At 40.1% G+C, this 19,461-nt stretch overlaps 1 protein-coding gene across 1 annotated transcript in view; it reads right to left on the bottom strand.

Moving 5' to 3' along the window:
• Positions 1-19,461, bottom strand: part of fbn2b (fibrillin 2b) — a 136,551-nt gene that overhangs the window by 57,377 nt on the left and 59,713 nt on the right. Inside the window, exons 10-16 of the mRNA XM_017720734.2 lie at positions 15,347-15,499; positions 9,738-9,929; positions 8,242-8,388; positions 4,284-4,403; positions 3,595-3,720; positions 3,000-3,122; positions 608-883 (exon numbers count right to left, since the gene is read on the bottom strand). Coding sequence (XP_017576223.1) covers positions 608-883; positions 3,000-3,122; positions 3,595-3,720; positions 4,284-4,403; positions 8,242-8,388; positions 9,738-9,929; positions 15,347-15,499 — 1,137 coding nt within the window. The remainder of the gene's footprint in view (positions 1-607; positions 884-2,999; positions 3,123-3,594; positions 3,721-4,283; positions 4,404-8,241; positions 8,389-9,737; positions 9,930-15,346; positions 15,500-19,461) is intronic.

Genomic DNA, 19,461 nt, shown 5'->3' with positions numbered 1-19,461 from the left:
CAATATTAAAACTGCACTGTATAAACTATTTCTAAATAAAGTAGCAATTATTACTACAATTAATTAATAGCAACCCAGAATTTCACTTTTTTAAAACTTTTGTGAGTTCTAATAATATGTTATAATTTCCTTAATATTTACTTGGCATCTTTCATTTTAGTTATAAACCATTACAGTTTGTATAAGAAATTAAAGTTAAAAATTAAAAATAATTCATTAAAAAAAACACTCATCTGAAAGTAATAGATATATAATTTATAATCTATATCAATATGTGTGTTTGTGTCTGTGTGGATCAGGTTTATGCACATTATGGGGACCGACACTCATGTTGTGGGCTCGTTTGTTCCTTGTGGGGACCACAAGCTGGTCCCCATGATGCAAATCATTTTAAGGTGAGGGTAAGGTGAAGGTTAGGATTAGGCAAGCAGTACTTCTGGTTACGGTTTGTGTAAGTCTCTAACAAATCAATGGAAGTCTATGTAATGGCCCCACAATTCACACAAACAAGATTTTTGTGTGTGTATATGTGTGTGTGTGTGTGTGTGTGTGTGTGTGTGTGTATAATATACAATCAGAAAATAATAGAATATACAGTGAAAGTTACCGGAGTTGCGGGCAGGGCACGGTTGGCACGGCTGGCCAAAGCCATGTTCAGGGTTGGCGCAGCAGCATTCTGACTTGGTCACAGCTCCAGGAAATGGCCGTGAGCAGGTGCCCATCTTAATGGCCCCGTAGCAGGTGGTCCGCATGTGTGTGTCTACACATACCCGTCCATCCACGTCGATGGCCAGGCCCGGCGGGCACTCACAGCGGAAAGAGCCCTCGGAGTTGATGCAGCGTCCGTTCATGCAGATACCTGGCGTCTGGCACTCGTCAATGTCTGAGGGTGGATTGCGAGCAAGTAGAGTTAATGAGCTGCTTCATTTCAGAGGAAAGTCCAGCTGCCAAAGTTTGGGCACCCCTGGTCACATTACATGCTTTTCTACATGAAAATAAGTTCACACCCTTTACAGAGAACATTTTAATATACGATTGCTGTCTATTTGCTGGATTCAAGATCAAATGTGGCTTGTGCAAAGCTTAAGGCATATTTTATATGTTATGTTTACATGCATTTCCTGTAGAGACGGTTCTCTCAACCACTGAGCAGTGGACTACAAGTGGGCCACAAGACACCCTCCAGTGATCCTTAAGCCAATGCTAAGGAGGAGCCAGTGGTCCATAGTGGGCTAGTGATGGTACTTTGTCATAAAAGTCAGGGAAAGCATTTCTTAATTAATTATAACAAAGAAATATAAAATGTTCCCAAATAATGAACAATATTAATACAAGTCATGCACAATAACAACAATGATGCACAAATCTTTTTTATTTCTCACCCCTTGTCGCTAGAAACAAAATACACCCCCCTAAAGCTTCAGTTGTCCACACGTGTGTGAAAAGTTTAGCTTAATTTGCCACATTTCCCCCAATTTCATTTAGAAAACACGTTTATGTTTGCCTTATCTAGTGATATTTAATGTTCAGTAATGTACATGATATGTTGTGCCACCCAAAAAAATTGCTGCCATCTCGTGGCAACGTTGCTCGCTTATTTCCGGTACTGCCGTCTGTTTTCGGACACACGCGCAGACTGGGAAGCCCGAAAGAAATCGGAGTAAGAGTTCACAGTGCTGAGGGATCTGATTACTGAGCGAAAATCCAGCCTCTTTATCAGACTTCTTAATCAGATTTCTAGACATTACTATGATTTCATGACCATTTGAATGATCAGATAACTGCAGAAATCTGATTATGATCAGATTATTGAGCGCATGTAAACACACTCAGCTGGCCTGTGTGCCGCTTATACACAGAAATCCAGTTCATGATAAACGTTTTATAGCAGCTCAAGTGAGTCAGTCACTTTTCCATAAAACTTCAAGTTACTGCACAGTTTACAGGCTGGTTTACAATGTCACGCTGCACATAATAAGATCTGCGTGCTGGAGAGACACATCCTGCATGACAACAGCTTCTGATGAAGCTTTGTGTTATTACTTCTGACAGTAGCACGGCCTGTGCAGTGCTAGGACGTTCATGTTCCTCTCAAACACTAACCTAACTTTTGCTTCTCAAAAGGGATCTGTATCCTACACTTTCAATGCATTTTATTATTTCGCCTGAGGTCCACTTATGATGTTTATGTAGGTTTGAGTGCCAAAAACCTGGGTACCTGCGTGCTGACAATTTACCCCCCAACACGGGCTTTGGTTAATTCCATCAGGTCAAATAAAAAACTATATTCAGTTTGCATGTGAATTTGAAGTAATTTATAAAGGTACATGGCTTATTTGCTTTAAGTCCATACAAATATTCAGTGATGTTAACCTCATAAACTGTAAGGGTCATACATCCCTCTGGCTCAGAGGTCTCCATGGACTCCATCTCAAAGAATCACCTGGGAAATCACGCCTAAAGGCACTAAAACGTCATGAAGCTGAAGTCACTTCTCATTTGCCAGCTTCTTGTTTGAATTTTACCATTCCACCTTAAATGGTGCCGCAGTTCAATTCTGGCACCATTTAAGGTGGAATGGGAAAATTTGAACAAGAAGCTGGTGAATGAGAAGCGACTTCAGCCTCATAAAAAGGCGAACATTGAGACATTTTACAAGAAACTGTTCTACTTTTGCCGAAAAGTTTCCTGCTGGAGATGCGGGAAAAGCGATTATAGCTGAGATGAAGCTTAAAGCTGAGAAAAATAAGACTGGGTTTTTGTTTATATTATATTTTTTAGCCTACACTAGTCCATTAGCACATACAGAGACACATGTGTGGTCAAGATGGTAAAATGGACAATAAAATGTTGATTTTTAGTGTTGAAAGGTCTAAATGGCACTTCTTTGTATTTAGGTTGCTGACATCTGCTTTAAGGGGTTACTGAAGATGTAAACTGACTGCACTGATTTAACTGGCTGAACTGAAACAGCATTAACAGTAACACAATCTTCTCACCGGTACAGTAGCGTCCATTTGGTGCCAGAGCAAAGCCGTGTTTACAGATGCACTTGAAGCTGCCGTCTTCGTTGATGCACATGCCATTAAGGCACATGTTGGTGGTGGTGCATTCGTCATGGTCTACACAAAAATGAATACAATGTCAAGTTAGAAAGCTCACAAATACGGACTTATTTTAGGTCTTTATTGCATGTTTCATATTTCTTAATTTCACTGAAAAGCAGTGTTCAATTAACTGTTGTAGAAGTAAGTTTAATTTATAATTTCCACATGCCCTATGCTTTCCATAGGTTTTAAAATGAATCAGCTCCATAGCAATCTATGCTAATCTATAATTAACTTTATCTTTAAGCATTAAGAATTTACTGCGTCAGCGAATAAGACTAAATGCTAAAAACTGAACTAAAGGGGTCGTTGGACTTCTGAGCTAAAATTATGTTGATGTTACATAAAATACATTATATGACAAAGTAACAAAGTCCATTTGACAAATGCAATAATGTGTTGAGATTTTATTAAGTTTGCACAATGATTTATGTTTTTCTATATAATGAAGTCCCATTAAAGAAAAGACAGGAATCGGAATGCTCACCTATGCAGTTTTTCCCATCAGGACTGATCTCAAAGCCAGCATTACAGATGCACTGGAAGCTTCCGTCGGTGTTCACGCAGCGGCCGTTACGACACATGACTCCGTTAACAATACACTCATCGATATCTGGAAAACAGTGGGGAAAATCTGTCACAGCAAGAAAAATTTGTATATGTATGCATGCATATGTATGTCGTCACTGCTGGAACAAAACCTTTCTCCAGAAAAAAACGTTTCATCTTTGAATGGGAGTTAATGGAACCAGAAGTAATTTCGGAGCACTTCTGATTGGCCTGTTCATCATGAAATATCTATACAATGTAAACGGCGCTGATATTTTAAAATTCTGTCAAAAAATAAAAAATGCTAAAAACAGAGATACAAGGTTTCAAACGGCTTGCATTTTGATACATATTGTCACTGTCGAAAAAACAAGTGTCTCCAAAATAGCAACTTTTCAGGAGGAGGGAAAAAATGTTCTTTACTTCTAATGTAAGTTAAAGTAAAGATTTTATTCCAAGTGATCTTAGAGTATAAATATTAGTGCATGCATCATGAGAGTGAATACACACACACACACACACACACACACACACACATACATATATATATATATATATATATATATATATATATAAACTAAGGCCACCCTTAGTCATTGAAGTTCAATCATTGACTGAATTCCATACCAATGCAGGCCTGCTTGGTGGCGGTGCCCTGGTAGCCCTCGTGACATTTGCAGTGGTACGATCCCTGAGTGTTAACACAGTCTCCGTTCACACAGGGGTTACTGATACACTCATCCACATCTGGAAGAGGAAGAGGAGGAAAAAATAGCATCTTAATAACCATACAAGCTGAAGAGGCTGTGTATTGTAATGTTTGAGACATGATTGGATGATTGGTTCAGGATACATTATTAAGTAACTTCCCCAAATTTCCATGAACTGAAAGGCAACAGCCCACACTCACTAACAATAACAACACACCACGCAGCTGTTTCTTTTGGCATGTTCTGTTATTCCATTTCATACTGGATTAATATTGCTTCACAATTATTACCGTCAGACTGTAAAACTACACACACTGCAGATTCATACTGGATTAAAATCACACCACAATTATTACAGTCAGACTGTAAAACCACACACTGCAGATTCATACTGGATTAAAATCACACCACAATTATTACCGTCAGACTGTAAAACTACACACGCTGCAGATTCATACTGGATTAAAATCCCTCCACAATTATTACCGTCAGACTGTAAAACTACACACACTGCAGATTCATACTGGATTAAAATCACTCCACAATTATTACAGTCAGACTGTAAAACTACACACGCTGCAGATTCATACTGGATTAAAGTCACTCCACAATTATTACAGTCAGACTGTAAAACTACACACTGCAGATTCATACTGGATTAAAATCACTCCACACTTATTACCGTCAGACTGTAAAACTACACACACTGCAGATTCATACTGGATTAAAATCACTCCACAATTATTACAGTCAGACTGTAAAACTACACACACTGCAGATTCATACTGGATTAAAGTCACTCCACAATTATTACAGTCAGACTGTAAAACTACACACTGCAGATTCATACTGGATTAAAATCACTCCACAATTATTACCGTCAGACTGTAAAACTGCACGCTGCAGATTCATACTGGATTAAAATCACTCCACAATTATTACAGTCAGACTGTAAAACTACACACACTGCAGATTCATACTGGATTAAAATCACTCCACAATTATTACAGTCAGACTGTAAAACTACACACTGCAGATTCATACTGGATTAAAATCACTCCACAATGATTACAGTCAGACTGTAAAACTACACACACTGCAGATTCATACTGGATTAAAATCACTCCACAATTATTACCGTCAGACTGTAAAACTACACACACTGCAGATTCATACTGGATTAAAGTCACTCCACAATTATTACAGTCAGACTGTAAAACTACACACACTGCAGATTCATACTGGATTAAAATCACTCCACAATTATTACAGTCAGACTGTAAAACTACACACTGCAGATTCATACTGGATTAAAATCCCTCCACAATTATTACAGTCAGACTGTAAAACTACACACACTGCAGATTCATACTGGATTAAAGTCACTCCACAATTATTACAGTCAGACTGTAAAACTACACACTGCAGATTCATACTGGATTAAAATCACTCCACAATTATTACCGTCAGACTGTAAAACTACACGCTGCAGATTCATACTGGATTAAAATCACTCCACAATTATTACAGTCAGACTGTAAAACTACACACTGCAGATTCATACTGGATTAAATCACTCCACAATTATTACAGTCAGACTGTAAAACTACACACTGCAGATTCATACTGGATTAAAATCCCTCCACAATTATTACAGTCAGACTGTAAAACTACACACACTGCAGATTCATACTGGATTAAAGTCACTCCACAATTATTACAGTCAGACTGTAAAACTACACACTGCAGATTCATACTGGATTAAAATCACTCCACAATTATTACCGTCAGACTGTAAAACTACACGCTGCAGATTCATACTGGATTAAAATCACTCCACAATTATTACAGTCAGACTGTAAAACTACACACACTGCAGATTCATACTGGATTAAAGTCACTCCACAATTATTACAGTCAGACTGTAAAACTACACGCTGCAGATTCATACTGGATTAAAATCACTCCACAATTATTACAGTCAGACTGTAAAACTACACGCTGCAGATTCATACTGGATTAAAATCACTCCACAATTATTACAGTCAGACTGTAAAACTACACACTGCAGATTCATACTGGATTAAAATCACTCCACAATGATTACAGTCAGACTGTAAAACTACACACTGCAGATTCATACTGGATTAACATCACTCCACAATTATTAATGTCAGACTGTAAAACTACACGCTGCAGATTCATACTGGATTAAAATCACTCCACAATTATTACAGTCAGACTGTAAAACTACACGCTGCAGATTCATACTGGATTAAAATCACTCCACAATGATTACAGTCAGACTGTAAAACTACACACACTGCAGATTCATACTGGATTAAAATCACTCCACAATTATTACCGTCAGACTGTAAAACTACACACTGCAGATTCATACTGGATTAAAATCACTCCACAATTATTACCGTCAGACTGTAAAACTACACGCTGCAGATTCATACTGGATTAAAATCACTCCACAATTATTACAGTCAGACTGTAAAACTACACACACTGCAGATTCATACTGGATTAAAATCACTCCACAATTATTACAGTCAGACTGTAAAACTACACGCTGCAGATTCATACTGGATTAAAATCACAGCACATTTATCACTGTCTTAGTATAAAAACTATGAATTGCAGAGTGATACTGAGTTAAAATTACATATCTCCACAGTAATTACTTAAATTACAGTGTCTAAATTACAGAGGTAGACTAATCCCACTGCAATGGGGCTGTGGCTGCCACTTTCAGCCCAGGAGGGAGGCAAAACAGTACCACGAGTGGCTTATAGATGGCAGCAGAGGAGAGGCTGCTTTCACTGACCATTCAGTTCTGTTCAGCACAGCAAAGCTGATTTCCAGGAAACTTGAACCCAAAAAAACAAATGTTTATATTCTCTAATCATCTAGCATTGTTACTGCTAACACAAATTTGATCTGGAAAGTTATTTCTTCTAAACCAAATCAGTGCTAGTCAATCAAATCAGCCTACGATGGCAGCCTGCCACTAACCAATTTGGCGTTTTGGGTGGATTTCCACTTTATGCCATTTTGATTTTACGTAAACAATCACTGGCGAAAATCTGAAACATGTGGTAAACATATGAAAGCACTGATTATACGACAACATACACTGCATGTCAAAGGTTTGGGGACACCCTTTTCCAAATGTTTTTAATAAAATGTGCCCTTTTTCTTTGCTGCATTATAACATCTTGCCAAAATAGATGCACAGTCGTTTAGAGTTGTGCCATTTTCCTTTGCAAATATTCTGCAAAATTGAAGAAATAACTGACAAAAGTTTGTCTTTGGGGATGACACTGAAGGCCACCCATTTTCTCCCCTTGTCGTGATGGCAGCACAGTTCAGTACATTGCTGTTATCAGCATAAAGCCTCATATCTCCATTTTTGTCATTTTTTCAGTCTTTGCATAACTTGAAAATAGCTGCTGCTCTTTACATCGTGTGTAAATTTCATCAAGAATGGACTAAAAGAAACGGCCCAAAATGACTTGGAAAGACGTCTGGTTCCATTGACTTACATTAAAAGTAAAGTATGTTTTTTCCTTCTCCTGTACAGTTACCATTTAGGAGATATGACGTTTTCTGCCGACAACAGCGATATTCTTTTAAGATATCATTACTTAGAGCCTGCTCTCAATACCAAGCAAGAAACTTTGATAAACATGAGCAATAAACAGAGCTGCTTAGTGATCATTAACCTCTTGCAGGGACCTTCCTTAATTGAGAAGTAACAGTGAAAATGAACCTCCCAAACATTTGGCTGGCAGTGTTCAGTGTGTCGCAGTCAGATTATGGGGGGTTCCTTTCAGGATTTGTGAGTGTATAAACACGTGTTTTACCTATACACTCCCTGCGCACGTCCAGTTTGTAGCCCATATTACATTCGCAGTGGTAGCTGGAGGTGTTGGGGATGCAGCGGCCGTTCAGACACAGATTAGTGAAATGCTTGCACACATCGATGGCACTGTCATTCGTAGACAGAGGACCTGAGAACAAAACACCGGAGAGAGAGTGAGGAATACAAAATGTCCAAGACAGTCAAATATGATTTATAGAGCTAAACACACAGGAATGAAAACTGGTCAGTTAAGTAGCCTGTAGTAAAAGCATGCAGTGGCTACCCTTTACTTCTTATACACGTTTAAAATACAGGTGTATGCAAAAGTATGTAACACCCTGGATGAAGTGATAAGAGGAGGAGTTTTTAACTTAAAAAACCAGGGGCACCCAAACGTTTGCACAAAACTGCTGGTAGGGTAAACAGATAAGAGACCAACAATGATTCAAATGTCTGCAGCATGTATAATTATGTATATTCAGGCAGGAATATTTTTTCTTTTAACACTTGTTGTCTGAAGAATTCAGATTCAGATTCCTTTATTGATCCCAGGGGGAAATTGCAGTTGTTACAGTTGCAGCCACTTATGTAAAAATAAACACTTTACTAATAATTTAAGACAATTTAGAGAAATCTACAGTATGTACACCAGATTTAAGTACTTATGAATATAGTAAGGTGGCAGTGATTGTGATAGTAATATGAGACATCAGGTATAAAGCAGTTACAATTATTTAAATTAAGTTGGAAACCTCATATCTCCAAAATAGTAACTTTACAGAACAGAAAAAAAACAGACTTTACTTCTAATGTAAGTCAATGGAACCAGAGTTTTTTCCAAGTCATTTTGGGCCGTTTCTTTTGGTCCATTCAACATGAAATTTACACACGATGTAAAGAGCAACACGCGTTTTCGCATTATGTCAAAAACTGAAAAACGACAAAAATGGACATACAAGGTTTTCTTCTGACCGCAGCGATATTTAGTCCATGTATGTTCATATTTTGACGATTATTTATACACTTAGTCTGAAAATACTGTTTTAACAAGCTTCGTTTTTTCATTGTGCACTTAAAAAAACGTGGTTCTTTAAGGGTTCTTTAGTTTAATGTTGCTATACAGAACCATGAACACTCAAAGAACCCTTTGTATGACCAAATGGTTCTTAGCATCATAGAAGCGTTCAGATTGATGGAGAAAGTGTTTTATATAGTTCTATATAGAACCTTTTTGAAAAGGGTTTTGCACCAAAAGGGTTCTTCTGTTGATACAGGCTTGACGTCATAACAGTAGAAGAACCATTTAATCTTGCGAACAGCTCTTTGAGTGTTCCTGGTTCTATATAGAACTGTTTCCTTTACTGACGTCTCCTTGAAGAACCACCTTTTAAGTGTAACAGGGAGGCTCAGCATTTCATCCAGTGTGTTTCTGTTTAATATTACATCTAGAACTGTGTAATGAAGTGCTAAGTGCTAAGGTCTGTGGCATAAACTCACCGAACCCACCGCCGCCACCGCCGCCGCCGCCACCACCGTTCCCGTTGTCGAGTCTGACCCCGCCGATGCCAGTGATGTAGTCAGTGTTCCCGTTTTGTCCGGGCCACTTGAAGCCGAAGCGGTCCCCATTACCTCCACCTCCGTTGCCAGTTCCAAACGGAATGCCCTCGATGCACAGCCTCCGATATTCATCTGTACACAGAGAGAGGACAACGTTACACCTGTGCAGAATGCTGGACAGGTGGGTCAGTGTGCTTTGGGTTCGACCTCTTCCCAAGCCATGGGCAGGCCCAAAGCTTTCTTACACACTTCTATAATAAAAAGAGCCCCATTCATTCGCACTTATTCCAAATGCAGGCAACCTGTCCCAATGTGTTTGGCTTCTAAAGTCAGCTTTTTTGGTTTTATACTGAAGTCACAAGGCTTATATGGCTAACAACTAAAGGAGGTGTGTGCAAAAGTATAGGCACCCCTTGTCACGCATTCCACGGACTTCACTTCCCAGCAGCCCTTGGGAGATCACGTGACTGCTCAGTCACAACCAGAATCCGACACGGACTCCATTTCCCAGGAGTCCCAGGGAACACACGTGACCAAGGACTCTGTTCAATCCACCTATCAGTGTTCACGATCACCTGAGTACTAACTTACAACACCTGTGGTAGACAGCATTTAAGCCCGGGCTTAGTATTGTAGGGTTGCGATGTATTGTATCCTGGTGACTTACTGAGCGTTTCTTCACGTTTGCCTTCTCCTGTATTTTGACCATTCCCTTGCCTTGCCTTGCCTTGCCTTCACGTTTTCTGAGTTTTTGCCTTGCCCTTTTGTACTGCTGCCTGTCTGGATTGGTTAGTGTAGTGGTTAACACCTCTGCCTTCTACGCTGTAGACTGGGGTTCAATCCCCCACCAGGGTAAACACCCTACACTATACCAATAAGGGTCCTTGGGCAAGACTCCTAACACCACCTTGGCCTACCTGTGGAAAATGATCAAATTGTAAGTCGTTCTGGAGAAGAGCGTCAGCCAAATGCCGTAAATGTAAATAGATTGCGCCGTGTTTCGACTCTTTGGACTGTTTTGTGACTACGATTTTGGGTTTTCCTCTGGTTAATATTAAAGCTACCATTTATCTAGATCTGCACTCGTCTGAACTCTGTTCCAACGTAACACCCCTATATATCCTGAATTTCATATATTGGGGGGAGGGGTTAAAAAGTTATGCCACAATTTATCCTGTATGTTAAACAGAAATTGTGCACTAATACATTTTGTGTGGAGCATTTGAACGTTAGAATAGCATCAAGCAGCATCACGCGAGACATACTCGCTTCACACTGTGCGGGGTGGTTCAGAAACATCTAACAGACTTACCCATGTGAAATCAGACACACTGACATCTAGAAACATGAACACCTTTTCACAGCTAAATGCTACCACTTACACAAATACGTCAAAAAAGAAAAACAAAACAAAAAAAACGAGTTCAGACTTCGCAGTGCCCAAGATTTCTTTGGCACTTAAGGCCTAGTTCTACATTTCATGCTGCTCTGGGCAGCACATCAGACTGAAATGATATTAAAGCAGCAGCCAGAGCCAAACAAAACATTTAAAATAAAAGCCCTCAAGCTGAAATGGTCTCGCCCTGCAGAGAGACTCAAAACGACTATATATGGCAGCCTATAAAGCTCATAATATTTATTTATACTTTTATTTAAGAAGCACAGTGGACAGTAAATTATCTGTCCCATCTTTAGCTTCAAGCTGGTTTACATGTGCTTCTCCTTTGGAAATCTGCCTGCATGCGTGTTCCTTCCAACATACGGTGCTATGCAAAGGTCAGAGAGCACCCTTCATTTGTTTAATTTACAGAAAAACAGTACTAGTTTTTCATTTAGGAGATATTTCTGAGGTGACTGCATATAAGATAATACACTTGTATAAGGAGATGGTCAAAGAAATTAAATGAAAAAAAAAAAACAGGAGTTGGTGTTCAAAAAATGACTAAAAGCTAAAGAGAAACTGGGCCTCCTAACAACCACCTGGAAGAGCTGGTTGACACCAAAACTGCCCCCATCAGATAAACAGCACTGAAAGCTTTGATCTCTGAGAGAGAGGAGAAGATCAAGCTGCTTCAGATCTGAAAACATCCACAGGTGTTTCTGTCCATCCTTCCACTGTGAGAAGACCACTCAGCGCTGTGGGTCTGAAAGGACGTGTAGCTGATCAAGAAGAACCTCGCTGAGAAAAGGAGACGGACACATCAAACAAAGAAGCCGAACGATGGACTGACCGCCCCGGAGTCCAGACCTCAGCACCACTGAATGGGTTTGATCACTGCAGAAAATCATCAACCAGCTTCTAAGACTGAGCTTTAAAATGTAGTGTGAGCTTTTTTTCTGTTAAATAAACTTGAGGGTGGTCTCTGACTTTTGCACAGTAGTGTAATTCAAACTCTTTAAAAGCCGAACTCTTTAATGGGGATAAACACTGACGATACAGTTGTATGCAAATGTCTGAATATGCATATACAAATATGTTTTGTTGATTTTTAGTTAATATTAAGATTAAGTGACCCTTATTAGTCCCACAACGGGGAAATTTCACGTCGGCATTTAACCCGTCCGTGCAGTGAAACACCACATACACACTAGTGAGCACACACACACTATTGGGCAGTGAGTGCACTTGCCCGGAGCGGTGGGCAGCCCAATCCGCAGCGCCCGGGGAGCAGTTGGGGGTTAGGTGTCTTGCTCAAGGACACCTCAGTCATGTGCTGTCGGCTCTGGGGATCGAACCGGCGTCCTTTCGGTCACAGGGCTGGATCCCTAACCTCCAGCCCACAACTGCCCCATAAAGAAACAGAGGAGTTTCCTGACCGGGAATCAAACCCAGGCCACAGCGGTGAGAGCACCGAATCCTATCCACTAGACCACCAATTCCTTCCTCTAGTTAACACATTCTCTACCGGGAATTTAAATATGACATTTTTGGTAACACTATCTATGAATGTCATGTTTAAAAGCATCTATAAATACATTTATAACATGTTATAATGCATTTATAAGGCATTATAAACATGGTTCTAAATCTTTATAAAAATGCATCACACTTTATAGCCATGTTTATCACACATAATGAATTGTTAATATAATGCATTATAAGTAGTGTTAATAACATGTTTTACTGCCAGTGCCAAAGAAGTCGGTCCCAGCTTGTAAAGACAAATACAGAGTTTATTTACATCCTGAGGTTTCCAGTGTTTTATTTCTCAGCGCTGGTGTTGTTAAGGCTGCATCATCAGGGCTTCAGTCCTGAATAGTCAGATGCTCCAAACAGGCCGTCCAGCCTAGAATCACTGCTACAGTGAGCTTTTCTCACCCAGCCTCTCACTTTAAACACTACATTACATCACAGCAAACCAAGCACCCATCAGCCCCTCCCCTGAACCCCCTCTGACATCACACTGAGCGTGAAGTCACGATGGCATCACTAGTTTAAACTCTGACATCTGGAGCCTGTAATGAGCTTTATTGTGGATGTTTTAGTGTTTCAGTAAATCCTTCAGTAAATACTTCAACCTGAAGCCTCACTCTTAGTTCAGTACGCTTCACTTTACTTAGAGCGGACGAACACAACTTGTGAGCACTTATAATGTGTTATGAACAGCACTTATAATGCATTATGTTAACAATTCATAATGCATAACCAGCATGGCTATAATATGTGATTTTTTATAAATATTTATATCCATGTTTATAATGCCTTATGAATGCATTATAACATGTTATGCATGTATTTATGGATATTTACAAAGGTGAATATGTAAATTCATAGAAAGTGTTACCACATTTCTCTGTAAACTGCACAATTGCTATGTATTTGCTGGACTTGTTGAAACATGTTGAAAAAGTAGTAAATATAAAATGTGCACAGGCAAATTTGTTCCCAATATATTAAATTCAGCTAATAATCAATAATAGTGCACAAAAACGCGCAGAGGTGTGTCTCTGTAACTCTGATGTGTTCACTTATTATTAGTTAGAAAATCAACAAAGCATGTCATTTCTAATTAAGTTCTAAGTAAGTTCTGCAAAAGGGTTAAAACCAAGCGTGCAGAGGCTTCACTTATGTGTACAATAGCGTAGAAGAGTAGAGTATGTGTGTGTATAAGCAGAAGCCCATTAGCAGCAGCACAGACCGTCTGGCCGTGTGTGTGTTTCCAGCTCTATAGGAAAGCAGCAGTGCTCTGGCAGAGATGGAGATGAAGCAGCAGACTGAGGGCCATCACAGGCTTTGGCAAACACTCAGACCCTTCATTCCTGTGGATCATACACACACACACACTCTCTCACACTCAGGGCCAAAGAGATGGCTAGCACGTGAGTGAGAGGAGGTGCTGAGAGCTGGAGAGAGGATCTCAGTCTGACTGAGGACACTGAGCCTTGAGAAGTCTGTAAACCTCTGGCTTTATAATGTCTCCATCAGCAAACCTAATGGTTCATCTGTGATCCAGTCAAAGTCGCCTTAACTGTTTAACTGGCTAAAATCTTCCCCCGGGAGTAGCCGGTGAGCGTGCACATCCACACTGGACACAGTAAAATGGATCAGCATGTGGAACTGGACTTTGATTTGCTTGCCTTTTCCTATTCTTGCCTGTTCTTGTTTAAATTGGTAGCTTGAGATCTGAGCTGCAGATCACGTTCCTTGCATATCAAAACAAATGTAATAACAGCATTAAGAGATCATATTATTAAAAGAAAAATGTCAAAATCTGCATAATTATATGGTCATTCAATGTGGTTTGGTGTGAAATGCTCCACTCTTGCCCACATTGGTCACAGTGGTGGTGATTACATCTCAGTGGCTGAATTATGGAGAATCTTTGAGGGAGAATTTATCTGTAGATGCTGTAAATGATACTAAAATTACTAAGGTTTTATAGCGTCAAGAACAAATTAAAAAAATTTAATTATTCTGCAAAATAAGACTAATATGAAAAGTGAAGATGAATTCTTGAGGCAGATAACCTCATAAAAATAACTATAACTAGACAGTTATGGTTCATTTGTAGGATAATGACCTCTTGTTGTTTCCAAAACAATTGGAAGTTTAAAAATAAGTTTGTATAAGTGTTATAAGTCTTTATAATTATAATATTTCTTTATAATATTTCAATATTGTATTAGTTACTGTTGAACACAAAAATGATTATGATAAGTGATTCCAAACTTCATCATAGGTAGCGTTTCTTCTGAAACTGAAAGCATTAGTAGTGAGTTTGTCCTCCTTTGCTGTAGTAACAGCCTCCACTCTTCTAGGAAGGCTTTACACTAGATGGTGGAACAGTGCTGTGAGGATTTAATCAGTTCCTGATGGTCAGTTCTGGATCACTCCAACTCCTCCCTAAGTTACTGGATGGAGCTCCATCACTCCAGAGAATGCAGTTCCAATGCTCCACAGCCCAGTTATAGCAGTCCCAGCAGTGGGGACACCTTAAAGTAGCTGAACTCATTAGAAGGGCTGTCTGGATACTTTTGGACATGTTGTGTCTCGGCTTGGATGCAGTGTCCACAGCAGTCTGACTTTCGTGTATGTTAATCATACTCACCGGATCCACGCACGGGACACATCTCTGGAATGTGGCCGAGAGCCCAGCAGCGTCCCATTTCACAGCAGCACTGCATCTTAGTGAACTGACCGGTCAGCTCCGCAGCACAGCGGCCATTAGCCAGAGCGGAGAAACACGTCCCAACACGCTGGTCTAAGAGAGAGAGAGAGAGAGAAGCGCAGAGGGGAATGAGGAATGGGAGATGTCATAAATTTCACAAACAGCTACTTTTCAGAAAGCTAGAGCTTAATGGAGGGGATTTTCCCACAAGAGTTGGGCACTGGACAATGTGGCGAGGAAAACACACACTTCCTGGGCTGATTTAGTGCTGCCATATATGTGTGTGTGTGTGTGTGTGTGTGTGTGTGTGTGTGTGTGTGTGTGTGTGTGTGTGTGTGTGTGTGTGTGTGTGTGTATGTATGCGCTTCAATACAAACATAAATTTGCAAAATGTAAAATACAAAACTGAACATGAACTTAACTGGATCGAACTGAACTAAATTGAAGTGAACTGAAGTGAACTGAAAAGAACTGAACTGAATTTAAGTTAATTTAACTGAAATGAACAGAACTCAGTTGATTCGAACGGAACCGAATCAAACTGAACTGAATAGAAATTAACTGAACAGAATATAACTTAATTGATCTGAACTAAATTGAACGGAAGTGAATCGAACAGAACTGAATTGCACTGAATTAAACTGAAATGAACAGAACTGAACCCAAATGAATTGAACTGTATTTATTTAAACTGAACTTGAACTAAACAGGACTGAATTGAGCTTTGAGTTTTAGGCCCTGAGGTTTAACTAAACAGAAGTGAGTAAAACTGAACTAAATTAAACTGAAGTGAATCGAATAGAACCGAACTGAATTGCACTGAATTAAACTGACATGCGCAGAATTGAACCGAATTGAAACAAACCGAATTGAACTGTACTGAGTTAAACTGAACTGAATGAAACTAAAATGAACTCAAGTGAACTGAACTGAACTGAACTGAACAGAACTCAACTGATTCAAACAGAACTGAATCGAACTGAACCGAACAAAACTGAATTGATCTGAACTAAAATGAACTGAACTGTTACAGGCATTTTAGGCCCTGAGGTTGAACTAAACTGAACTGAATCAAACTGAGCTGAACTGAACTACACTGAGAGAAATTAAACTGAAAGAGAAATAAAGAGACAGAGCCAAACAGTGAACAATCAGACGGAAACAAAAAGTGAAACACACAGATCTAAAGAAGCAGTTAGTAAGTCAGTAAGTCAGTAACGTGACTCATTCAGTGCCAGACTGACTCATTTTTCACATTTCCCCTAAACGTGATGAGTCATGTTCGGCTTCGGGATGCTGAGCTCATGTGTTTACAGGTAACAGATTTCCAAGCAGTGTTTTTCTCTCGAAGGCACCAGCAGGTAGTGAGGTCAGCGAGTTTCATTCTCTCATACCTCAACACTTTATGTCTGTAATTAACAGCTTCACATAAACAATCTCATGATTTCATGATTTTGGTCATTGGCTAGCGAAAGACAGGAAGCCAGTTAGAGAGAGAGCTCACATTAATGGGATGCATTCTGCTAGCTAGCACAGCTAACACTAGTCATGCTTATGTGTAGAGCTCCTTATTTAAAGCACTGGTCAGAAGCAGTAAACTAGGCCGAAACAGAAGACAAAGAGGGACCAAACGTCAGTAAACAGGTAGTTATCTTACTATAACCAGAGCCAGTTTATAAGGAGCCTGGCCACTTCCTATTTCCCCCATTATATCAACAACAGCCCGTGAGTGAGTCGTCAATGAACGGGAGTAAATGGAGCTCAACGGTTAAAAAATGAAAAAGTTAAAATACTTTCTAATCACTCGCCCAGAACTTTCCTTCCATTTCAGAAAGCAGAAGGATGTGTTTCACTAAAAAAGCAAAGAAAACTCGCCTGAACGTTTCCTTTTTTCTACAGCAAACGGGTGCAGACATTAGCATTATGGCTGGTTGGTTGGCAAGTGGAGCCGCTCATTGGCTGTTTGCGCTCACTGGCGTACACGAGGCGCCGTTTTTATCTCCTGTAACTTGAGCTTCACAGCAGTGTTCAAGTGTTTTATGCTGCTCTGCGTTCAGGAAATGAATATATCCGTTTATATTAAAATATTTGAGCATTTATAAACTGATTTTGCTCCATATCAACCCGTTCATTTTGGACTCGCTCGGGAAACATTACAGAGCAGCAAGTCTCCTCTCTACAAGCTGTCTGCTAGAACCGAAAACAGCTAGGTAGCTAGCAAACGTTAAAAGAACAATTCAGCAACAAATCAAATTGACCCACTTTCCCTCTTAATCTGAACATAGCCGATCAGCCAAGTTAAGTGATACTTTAATCCCACAACCGGGGAAGTTCCACCAATGCTTTAATAATTATCCTATTGAAGAGACACTGAACAATGGGCGAGGTAGTGGTGGACCGTGGGCGAGGTTGTGAAAGTCAGGAGCCTCAAAAAACTGTCTAGATTTTAAATTGTTGTGCAACGTACATGTCGATAACAGCAAGAAAGCATCAGCTTTTGCTGCTCTGGTATAACGACGAAGTTAAACTGAATTTAATTAGACGTTTGAAAGGGGCTCGGTGACAAAGTTTCTCCTGTTCAAGGTCAAAAAGGCGGGTGAAAGGACAGAGAGAAAGAAAGAGAGAGAACTCTGTGAAAGCAGAGGGGTGATGCATGTCGATTAGCCTGGCTAATGAGGCAGCGTTCTGGAATTAATCAGTTCCATGTGGAGCAATCCCGGCCAATTACGTTCGACATAAGCAGTCGCCCGTCTGGAGGCTGAAACTACGCATTTTAAACCCCACCGGCCGGCCCACAGGAGGACACACCGGGGGAGAGAGGGAGAGAAAGAGAGAGAGAGAGAGAAGGGAAAATGGAGCGCAATCTTTCTGCAGGAGATGATGGCTATAATTGAAACCAGACCTTTGCTTTTCTTTGCACACAAATGCTGGCTTTCTTTTCTTTTTTTTCCTTCTCCAGACTGGGTTGTCACGGTGTGACGGGGCGTTAAGCATGATTACTGTCGACCTCAACAGCTTCAGGAGCACCAATGTAAATATTCTGCAGCCTCAGAATGTTCTACAGCCCCACCAGATCATTCTAAAACCCTACCAGAACATTCTTCAACCCAGAAAGATTCTACAGTCATACCAGGACATTCTTCAACCCAGAAAGATTCTACAGCCATACCAGGACATTCTTCAACCCAGAAAGATTCTACAGCCATACCAGGACATTCTACAACCCAGAAAGATTCTACAGCCATACCAGGACATTCTACAACCCAGAAAGATTCTACAGCCATACCAGGACATTCTTCAACCCAGAAAGATTCTACAGCCATACCAGGACATTCTTCAACCCAGAAAGATTCTACAGCCATACCAGGACATTCTACAACCCAGAAAGATTCTACAGCCATACCAGAACATTCTTCAACCCAGAAAGATTCTACAGCCATACCAGGACATTCTACAACCCAGAAAGATTCTATAGCCATACCAGGACATTCTACAACCCAGAAAGATTCTACAGCCATACCAGGACATTCTACAACCCAGAAAGATTCTATAGCCATACCAGGACATTCTACAACCCAGAAAGATTCTACAGCCATACCAGAACATTCTTCAACCCAGAAAGATTCTACAGCCATACCAGGACATTCTACAACCCAGAAAGATTCTACAGCCATACCAGAACATTCTTCAACCCAGAAAGATTCTACAGCCATACCAGAACAGTCTTCAACCCAGAAAGATTCTACAGTCATACTAGAACATTCTACAACCCAAAAACACTCTACAGCCCCACCAGATCATTCTAAAACCCTACCAGAACATTCTACAACCCAGAAAGATTCTATAGCCATACCAGGACATTCTACAACCCAGAAAGATTCTATAGCCATACCAGGACATTCTACAACCCAGAAAGATTCTACAGCCATACCAGGACATTCTACAACCCAGAAAGATTCTACAGCCATACCAGGACATTCTTCAACCCAGAAAGATTCTACAGCCATACCAGGACATTCTTCAACCCAGAAAGATTCTACAGCCATACCAGGACA

Source organism: Pygocentrus nattereri, chromosome 15, assembly GCF_015220715.1.
Source record: "Pygocentrus nattereri isolate fPygNat1 chromosome 15, fPygNat1.pri, whole genome shotgun sequence".
NCBI lineage: Eukaryota > Metazoa > Chordata > Actinopteri > Characiformes > Serrasalmidae > Pygocentrus > Pygocentrus nattereri.
Note: the sequence above shows the minus strand (reverse complement) of the source record. Positions and strands in the feature narration are given on the sequence as shown.